At 40.0% G+C, this 10,487-nt stretch overlaps 1 protein-coding gene and 1 pseudogene across 1 annotated transcript; both read right to left on the bottom strand.

Moving 5' to 3' along the window:
• Positions 1-212: 212 nt before the first annotated feature.
• Positions 213-8,313, bottom strand: LOC146661521 (histone-lysine N-methyltransferase set-1-like). Its single transcript, XM_085417726.1, has 9 exons — positions 8,211-8,313; positions 7,762-7,924; positions 5,821-6,013; positions 4,959-5,055; positions 4,809-4,870; positions 4,429-4,543; positions 4,134-4,195; positions 1,066-1,131; positions 213-750 (listed from the first exon to the last, which is right to left on the bottom strand). Exons 1-8 carry the CDS (start codon positions 8,311-8,313, stop codon positions 1,105-1,107), a joined length of 822 nt encoding a protein of 273 aa, XP_085273852.1. The 3' UTR covers positions 213-750; positions 1,066-1,104.
• LOC146661522 (uncharacterized) lies at positions 2,427-3,913 on the bottom strand (annotated as a pseudogene).
• Positions 8,314-10,487: the final 2,174 nt, after the last annotated feature.

The following is a 10,487-nucleotide window of genomic DNA, read 5'->3' as shown; positions in this document are numbered from 1 at the left end:
ATACAAGCTTACATAAAACACCACAGATCATATCTGTTTTGATCTACTAACAGGTGGTCAAAGTGTCATTAAAACAACTAGAAGCATAACACAACAGTGCTTGCATCAACTAGAACAAACTATGTATTATAGAGTTTTTCATTGTCCTGAAGAAACTGGCACTGAGTGGCTGACCAATAAAACAGCACCTTTGCACACCAGGGTGAGTCGGGCTGACACCATGACTTATACATAAGACTTATATCAACACACAACACATTTGTTGAATTACTGAATTATATTTAATATAACCAACTCAATAATCAATTCCTTAAAAGGACAGCATTGTAACAATTATTGAAGGAAAATAAAAGTGAATCCTGGCATTAAAAGACTCAGGCTAACCACACATCAAAACAAAACACTGCCTGTGAGCACAGTGAAGTCAACTACATACTTTTTGAATGGAGAACACTAACCTTGAAATCAGGCCCAGAAAGGTAAAGGCTCAGACTGTCAAAAAGTGCATTTAGTGTTTAACATTTATTTTTTTTTTTTTAAAGGCCAGTCCTCTGTTGCGCACAAAATCTCAAATGTTTTGAATAGATCTCGTCTCCAAGATAGGTTGTTCCTTTTCTTTGCACTTCAGACACTGCTGGTTGGTGACAGTGATACCGTTTTCAATAAAAGGCTTCATATGTTTCATCACCGCTCCTATCTCCTCCTCAGACCATGGTCTCTTCACACACTGCCTTGATGAAACACGTAAACCTGTTCAATAAAACAAAACAAATTTGAAGTTTAAAAAGATCATGTGAGATGCACTTGTAGGTAGAGATGGTGTTCAAAACTGTGAAAACAAGCTGGTACTTGTCTAAACAAATTGTGTGTGATAATAAATAGACTGTAGACCTGATAAAATTTAAAGTTTGATTGTTTTCATTAACATGATAGTTCATCACACTGCTTGGTAAACACAAAATACATTCAGCTTCTTTATATGTTATATAATGTCTAACCACATGATGTTGGTGTTAACTGCACATAGTGCCTAGTGATGGACATGGCATCTGATTTATATCATACCTTTAGTAACTGAGTCAGGGACAGGAGGTGAACCAGAAGTCACACAGGCATCATTCCCCTGGTCATCTAAAAAATATTGCACAGTATAAATGTATGGGCTTAAAGAGGCTTTCTGCCTACCAATCAAACACCATGGGCACAGAGGGGACAATGACAGCCAGTTCTATTATACTAACTATACACATGGCAATGCTGCTGAACTGGATGAAGTCAACAATACCTTGGGTAATAAGTTTACTGGGAAATGATGTAGATTTTGCACAGGCCAAATCTTGCTTGGCCAAAACTGATGAAGCATCAAAATACTAGTCATAAAGCATTAGTGTCACAATTAGGAATGGAACAACTAACAATCGACCATGTAAAAATGTACTGATGGTTAGTAATATTGTTCTATACACAATCCCAGGTTATCGTAATCAGCATAGTAGTGTTAATAGTAAAGTCTGATTTCATTTTTAATGCAATGAAAAACAGAGATGCAAGTGGCATTAATGAAACAAGAGAGCATCGTTATCATACGTGATGTGCGCTGTTAAAATACGTTACTGCATATTTCACTGGATTTGTCTCTGAACAAGACTAACTCACAGATCCCAGCTCATTACCTAAGATATGTTGGGCAAACTTTGAGTACAGCATTGAAAATGTACCTTGAGCTGCAGTCTCGGAGAAGTGAGGCAAATCAGAAGTAATATTATTTTTTATATATATATATATATATATATATATATATATAGCGAGTTCTCACACTTAGAAATCATGGAGGGCTCTGAAATTTTCATCATAGGTACATGTCCACTGTGAGAGACATAATCTAAAAGAAAATTCCGGCAATCACAATGTATGATTTTATAACAAGTTTTTTGTATATTTCTTTGTAAAATAAGTATTTGAACACTTGAGTCAAACTATATTAATATTGCCTTTGTTAACAATTGCAGCAGCCAAACAGTTCCTGTAGTTCTTCACCAGGTTTGCACACATTGCAGAAGGTCTTTTGACCCACTCCTCCACACAGATCTTCTGTAGATCTGTCATGTTTCGGGCCAACACAGACTTTTAACTCCATCCACAGATTTTCTATTGGACTGAGGTCTGGAGACTAGTGAGGCCACTCCAGAACCTTGAAATGCCTCTTACGGAGCCACTCTTTGGTTTTCCTGGCTGAGTGCTTCAGGTCTTTGTCTTGTTGAAAGACCCAGCCAGAACCCATCTTCAATGCTCTGACTGAGGGAAGGACGTTTTGGCCCAAAATCTCACAATCCATGTCCCCGTTTATCTTCTCCTTAATACAGTGCAGTCGTCCTGTCCCCTGTGCAGAAAAACAGCCCAGAGCATGATGTTTCCACCCTCATGCTTCACTGTAGGATGGTATTATTGGGATGAGACTCATCCTTCTTCTTCCTCCAAACCCCAACAATGGAGTTTAGACCAAAAAGTTTTATTTTGGTCTCATCTGACCGCAGGACTTTCTCCCATGACTCTGGATCATCCAGATGGTCCCTGGCAAACTTCAGACGGGCCTGGACATGGGTTGGCTTAAGAAGGGGAACCTTCAGTGTGATGAATGATTTTAAACCATGACGTCTCAGTGTATTACTGATAGTAGCCTTGCCAACGGTGGTCCCAGCTCTCTTCAGGTCATTGACCAGCTCGTCCCGTGTAGTTCTGGGCTGATTCTTCACCTTTCTTAGCATCACTGACACCCCACGAGCTGAGATCTTACGTGGGGCTCCAGTCCGAGGAAGACATTAGCCTCTTCCATTCAGGGGCGCCTGCAGGAGTCTTGCAGAGGGTACGCACAGTCACCTGCACGCGCTCCATCGCGCACACGCACATGCGTGCACGCGCACTGTCGCGCACCGAGCTGCTTGGCAGTGGCTCTGGAGCCCTTTCCAGCTTTGTGAAGGTCTAAAGTTTTGTCTCTTGTGTCGTTGGAAAGCTCTTTGGTTTTACTCATGTTGCTGCAACACTTTTGACAGATTGTGGGGTGCACATGTGTCTTTATAAAAGCTAACGGCATCAAACAGGTGCTGCTAAATTAGAATCATGAGCAGAGTGTAGTTGGACTGTTTAAAAGCAGAATAACAGGTATTTGAGGGTCAGAAATCTGCATGATAAGCAAGTGTTCAAATACTTATTTTAAGCAGTAATATACAAAAATATTTTAATAAAATCATACATTATCATTTCCGGAATTTTCTTTTAGATTCTGTCTCTCACAGTGGACATGTACCAACGCTGAAAATTTCAGATCCCTCCATGATTTCTAAGTGGGAGAACTTGCAAAATAGCAAATACTTACTTTCCTCACTGTAAATGGTATTAACTACACAGCAAAGTACAAACAGAACTGCAATAACAACCAGAAGGGATGCTTGCGATCTTTAGCTGGGTATGACAAGTAGAACAAATATTGCAAACATCTGGCAGCTACAGTGGAAATGTATTTAATCCACTACGAGTGGTCTTTTCTAACCAGTGTCCCCTCAACCCATGTGTTTTTCTGAGTATGCCAAACACTAGAGATGAAACAGTGAAAGACTCAGTTTGAGCTCAGATGTCAGGACAGTGTTCTCACATACCTTGAGTTTGTCTGTGTCAGACACACACACATAGTTAAGCATTTTCTGTTTCACCTTCAGTTAAATACAGTTCTAACTCTCACCCTAACTGCAAGGAAACAGAGTGATTAACCCTTACCTAGTTAAGTGAAGCCAAAGTAAGACAATACTAAGAAGCTAAAGTGACTGTGAGTAAAAGGTGCATGTATATGCCTGACACAGAAAAACCCAAGGTTTTCAAGGACACTGTCCATCAGCCTCATAATGACATCTGAGCTCAAACTGATGCTTTCACTGTTTCACCTCCAGTGTGTGGCCACTCAGTAAAACACACTTGTTAAGGGGACACTGTGGTTAGAAAAGACCTCCTGTTCTAAATAGAGGACATTTCCACCACCGCTGCCAGATGTTTGCTAAAATACTCAAAATGGAGTTTCGTGTAAACACCATAACACTTCTAACCATTGGTCAATTTTAAAACAAAGGTCAATTTCAACTCACCTCACAAGCAGAGTCGTTAGGCACAGCTCTGGATGATTGTGGCACCTCTTTCGATTTGCTCTCTGTACAAGGGAACACAAGGAGATTCAGTGCTTGACTTTCGTTAAGTCAAAAAAACACATCTACGCATAACGCAATCAATTCACATCCCTGACTGTTACAATTCTACTCAAAATATCCATCAAGACACTATAGAATCATCAGAAATGTCCCAATACTGGCACATTTTTCATGCAGCAAACCTTCAGGCATGTCATGCATTGCCAGAAGTTAACAACATTTACTCAAAACTGACCACTGGTAAGTTCTTCTGAGAACGCTTGGGGTGACAACTCCTGATACTGGACACCAACTTCACCAATTAACTCTTTCAGAGAAGAAGTGCCACGCTGACCTCCAACAGAATGCACCTAAAAAGATGCAAAGATGAACAAGCATCAATGGTACAGTGTCCATCTGATCAAGAGGGACACTCTCAGTCAAACCTTAAAACACCCAAATGATGTTGAGAAGGAAATGCACTGTTAAATGATGACTACCTGTACTTACAATGATTTAAAGACTGTACATGCAGTATAATTGTAATCAATTGATAAACATGATCTTTACAAACCACACTATTTACCAAACTACACATTGATACAATCTTTAGTAAACAGATGAATCCATGCTAACCTCATGCTCAGAGTTGTCTGCTGTAGGTCTAGATGACTGACACTCTGCTTTTAATTCTCTGTCTGTAGAAGAGAACACAAGACATGGAGGCATAGTGCTTTGCAAGACCCCAGGGTTTAACAGGTAGTGCTTACTCAAGCAGGGACTCACCTGTGAATGAGTCTGTAGAGATCACATGGTGCTCCACGTCATGGGCAATAGGCTCTGCAACACACTGTTGACCAGAAGGGATGCTTGCGATCTTTAGCTGGGTATGAAAAGTAGAACAAATATTGTAAACATCTGGCAGCTACAGTGGAAATGTATTTAATCCACTACGAGTGGTCTTTTCTAACCAGTGTCCCCTCAACCCATGTGTTTTTCTGAGTATGCCAAACACTGGAGATGAAACAGTGAAAGACTCAGTTTGAGCTCAGATGTCAGGACAGTGTTCTCACATACCTTGAGTTTGTCTGTGTCAGACACACACACATAGTTAAGCATTTTCTGTTTCACCTTCAGTTAAATACAGTTCTAACTTTCACCCTAACTGCAAGGAAACAGAGTGATTAACCCTTACCTAGTTAAGTGAAGCCAAAGTAAGACAATACTAAGAAGCTAAAGTGACTGTGAGTAAAAGGTGCATGTATATGCCTGACACAGAAAAACCCAAGGTTTTCAAGGACACTGTCCATCAGCCTCATAATGACATCTGAGCTCAAACTGATGCGTTCACTGTTTCACCTCCAGTGTGTGGCCACTCAGTAAAACACACTTGTGGAGGGGACACAAAACAGATAAGCTTGCAATCATCACTTGGGAAAGTCATACAAATTCAAGATTTAGTTAAACCAGATTGAATACCACCAAGAGGACATTTAAATATTGTGACTAGGGCTGAAACAACTAATCGATTAATCGACAACTAATCGATTATTGAAATAATCGTTAGTTGCAGGCCTAATTGTGACATCTAGATATGTATGTTTTAAACAACAATTCATAGGGGGAAATTTTTTTTTAAATGACCCACCTTTTTCCGCCAGGGCCATTCTTTCCCACCATAGTCATAAGTAATTTCACTTCCTGCCGCAATTTCCTTCAGTGCAAAAAGGCAGAGATGTGGCTTCCCTTCTGCTTCAATCAACTTCATTCTGCAATTTGGTGTCCTGTGTTCATCGTTTACTAGTCGCCCAAATGACCCATCTTCAAGTGCTCCATCAATACTGCAAATTTGGAAACATACATTAAACAAACATTTATAGTGACATGCCTATGAACTATACTATAATTTTTAAGCACCAACACAAACACAACATCCAATACAAGTTTAGTTGTTAAATGCATAGTTGATAAGTTAAAGAGGGTCCATCAGTCAAGGACGCATTGCTTTCTGACTGAGATAAGTGTTTGCGCTTCTACTTGTGCTTAGAGCTTAAACGTGGTTTTGTTGTACTGTTGCGCTGACCTAGTAGGTGTGGCTGTTACTCTTCTCTTCTCTTCCTCCTCTTGCCCACTACCTGCTCTGTGCTGCTGCTTGCGCGTGGCCACTGATTAGACCTTGTGCAATCTACAGCTAAGCGCAGCCTGGTGTGCACTGCTCTGCCAGGTGAGTTGAATTAGAGCAATCAAGGGCGGGCGTGCCTAGTAGACCTTAAAATGCATGCAGCAGTCATTTGACCCGAGCATGACATGCTGAGAGGACAGCAAACCAAGCACAATCCACTTTCCACTGTGAGGAAGACTTTGAGTTAGACGGGCTATCGGTACGCTTGGACTCATATTTGCTGCTTATGCTTGGGAACTATGGAAGCTCAATTGTGGAAATGTATTTATGCTTTGGGAAATAGTTACTGCATTTAAGTTTAAAAAATTATATTGATATTAAAATAAATGTTTAAGTTTGAATAGATTGTTTATGTAGATAGTGTTTCCCACACATTTATGTTAATTAATACTAAAAGTAATTACCCCAAATCCTTGGTTAAATCTTAAAACTAGTGTAAATATGTTTGGTTTAATTTAAGGAAAATAATTCTTTGTAAAAGAAAATCCTTGGTTAAAGTCTTTATTAAAATATTTGTAAACTCTAAAATGTATACTTTAAAAATGTAATTGTTACAGAAAGTGCAAGGTAGACCACAGTTTATTTCATCTTTGTTGTTTGAAATTACTCACCTCTGATTCAAAAACTAATGAATGTAAAACTAAAACTAGGATAAATGATAGTTTAGACAAAAGTGGCTTTACTAAAGTGTATATTTTTGTTATTTCATTTGTCTTCTGTATAATGCATTTAATTAATCTGAATGATTAATGAAATGTTCTTTATTTTTTGTGTTGAAAGGTTTTTCACCTATCCATCAAGCCATCCATCTACCTACCTCACAGGCAGAACACTTGACATGTACTATTTTGGCATTGTACATATTATACAGTAGTTTTGGACACAGTAGAACAGTGCACGGGTCTCCGTGTCCACATGTGCCAAATGCGCACAGACACAGGGGCGCTCATTCAGCCCTGGCCATTTGAATTTTCTCTTATTATTTTCTCTATCTCTATATTATATTTTAAATCTTCACAGCAGCGTGAAAACACTGTCTTAGCTGTAAAATGTAGGCTTATATTATTACCCCTCTAACCCCGTACATTACGCCCGTGAGTGTGTATTAGAGAAGGCACACACAGGCTTAATACGGCGACTAACGGGCCCTCAGCATATGTGGGAGTCCCATCAGTCCCCAGTACCGAGAGTTCCCGGGGACCACAGGGTCACCGGGAAATGACGGAGCCTTAGTAAGAATGAGATCCCGCTATTCCACGGGTCCGTCACTCCCCCTTCTATAGATTCTGGGGACTGACGGGGCCGGGTACTAGAGGTAAGGACTCGTTAAAGAGCAATATGAGATGTTTGCTTCAGAAATCCTGACCTTGCAATAGAAATGTAAACATTCAGTCATTTTGAATTTACCACAATGTCTTCTGCTTCCATATGAATTCAAACATGAAGCCTGAACATGCGCTGGGGTACAGGTTACGTCTGTGTTCAGCTTCAGTTGGATCAATAAGCTCCCCTCTATACTCGACCACAAAGTCTCCTTGTTTGAAATTGGCTAAAGTGAAGATGCCACGACCTGAAGAAACAACCATATTAGAGACACAGGTGTGGCAGCACTGCAAATAATCAATTCATTAAATATGTATATCTGTAAATAACAAGTATGCAATGTTGTGCTTTTTTCAATTCTACATATATAATAAAGAAAACATGTCAAAGTGCAGAAAACATAAATAGCCAGGCTTGCTAATAACTAAATTATTAAAATACCTTTAATTTTAATTTATATTGATGTTTGTACAGGTCACCACTGGTGATGCGTAACCCCTCAGTCTAGCCTGCAGTGTGTCGAAGTCACTCACCTTTAACTGAATTAATAAATTTAATTTCTAACATTGAATTCTTGTATCTTCTTGCAAGGATGTGATTAATGGCATCCTGAAGGGGAGTAGTTCTCCATGACATGATTTGCTAAGGAAATAAGATAAAAATGTAAACAACATCAAAACTTCAAGCCTTTGTGCTTACAAGGGCATTAGTAAAGCCTGAATGAGAAGCACCCCCCCCCCCATGTTAGTGTACTATTAGTTTAAGGTTATTTTAGTTTGATGAGTGCTGGAGGGATTCTGATTAACAGATAAATGGATGGGGGCAAGGCTGTATTTGTGCAGATTAACTTGACTGTGTTCCGACTGTGTTGATTAAGTCAAGTATCTGACATGCTCCACCCAATTTTTCTTATTTCACTAATAGCATGGATACTGAAACTGTTTCAATTGAGTTCTATGCTTTCATTACATTAACATAACAGACACAGACAAGGCTGATGTCTGAGTTGTTTTAACAGAAAGCATGCACTTGCAGATATTAAAGATACTTAAATGTCCTAATTTAACTAAAGCCTAACTCTGACTTAGCCTAAACCTGTCTGTCAAACTAAGCTTTAGATCTCTCAGGAATAATGTGCTTCATCAACACAACTATAAGAGAGCAAAACAAATGTGTTGTTTGGTTTTTTTTACAATATTTTATAAACAAATGTGTGCAGAGTGACATCAATACTGTCTCAATTAAATTTCATGAATCTAAAAAAGTTTATTTGTATTTGCCTTCCAATGTTTCCTTGGTATTTGGGCAAAGATCATCTTTTAATATCTTAAATAATCATCTCAGAACAGGAGGAAAACAGCTCCAACTACCACAAAAAAGACAGGTGTGAGTACTACTGCTAGTACAACTGCATCTACTACAACTACTCCTACCATTAGTACAATAGGTAGTAGTTACTAGTTACAGAAGTAGTACTTATAGTAGTTGTAGTAGTAGCAGCCATTTGACATTAAACAAGTGTAGTGATCTTGTAGTGAAAAAGGCCTTCTTTCAAACTCAGTGAAACATCACACACTTGTGTAATTTCTTACCTTGAAACAAGTGATGAGATTAGGCCAGGGTAAAAAAAAAAACCCATCCCGGTGCTTGGGACAGTCCGGGAATCCCCGCCCCGCGTGTTGCTGTGACCTCCGTGAACCGTTCCGCGTGCTCCGGCCCGCTCTGCCGTCCTCACCTCGTCGTGGTCCGGTCCCCGCGGTGCGCTCTCCGCTCGTCGTGGTCCGGTCCCCGCGGTGCGCTCTCCGCCGTATGCTTTCCACCATACCTCGTCGTTCCCTCACCTGCCGCCTCACCACGGCTGTGCCTACTCTGAAGCACTGTGTCTGTCAGAACGTCCGTCTTTTAAAAGTTTTATAATTACCGTCTTACCTTTTCTCCAAAGCGTGTCAAAACTCTGCCAAAATTGATGGATGAATAAGAAGCGCCCAATCAGTCGGTCTAAATCATTGATGTAAATATCAATGGTCTAAATGGGTAATGTTAAAATGCGCATGCGCAGCTTCCAATTTCGCGCCATGTGTATAATGTCCCGCGCTCGTGTATAATTTCCCGCGCTTGTGTGTGCGGCATGCAGGGACAACTCGAACCGACAGGGGGCAGTGGCGGACACACAAATATACAACATATGTCAAGTTTTTGGTTTACAAAGACTTTTGAGAAAAACACTTTTTGGGTATTAAAATATGCCCAGAAACAATTTTAAAAGGTCAATTTTAAAAGGACAGCAAAATGTCCTCATGTAACAGAGGGTCCTCATAGCTCTTTGATTTGTCTTGAAAATTGTCCTCCTAAAACGAAAAACACACACACACACACACACACACACACACACACACACACACACACACACACACACACACACACACACACACAGACAGGCACAGAGGGAGAGAGCTGCCGAATTTAAATCCACCAATCAGAGTGGCTGTTTACGTTTTCCCGCCAAAACAGGTGCATCTTTTTACACACGCAGCACAGAGAGGCACAGGATTATTGCAGTCTATTTCTCATAGTGACGACTCCCCACAAACAAATGACCATAATTTCCTAACCGTAGGGGCTAGAACGGTCATTCTTACACCGTTTTGTTCAGAAGAGATGGGGGAATCTTCCAGTGTTAACAATTTATCATTAAAATGTGAATTTTTAGAGATATACGACATGGATGACTTGTTGACTTAGAAGCCACGAATTCCCCAATATGCAAATTTGAATGCCTGAGGCCACATATATGATTGGCTGGCTGGGAA

Source organism: Rhamphochromis longiceps, linkage group LG9, assembly GCF_057381845.1.
Source record: "Rhamphochromis longiceps isolate RC_006_pf linkage group LG9, R_longiceps_female_GT1.1, whole genome shotgun sequence".
NCBI classification, from domain to species: Eukaryota; Metazoa; Chordata; class Actinopteri; order Cichliformes; family Cichlidae; genus Rhamphochromis; species Rhamphochromis longiceps.
This window is presented reverse-complemented; position numbering and strand designations above follow the sequence as displayed.

Coding starts and splice junctions, on each gene's coding strand:
- LOC146661521 (XM_085417726.1), bottom strand. CDS start 8,313: ATGTCATGGAGAACTACTCCCCTTCAGGATGCCATTAATCACATCCTT. Junction 6,014..7,761: donor TGGAAGCAGAAGACATTGTG/GTAAATTCAAAA, acceptor CCAAATTTGCAG/TATTGATGGAGCACTTGAAG. Junction 1,132..4,133: donor CTAACGACTCTGCTTGTGAG/GTGAGTTGAAAT, acceptor AATATTTTTTAG/ATGACCAGGGGAATGATGCC.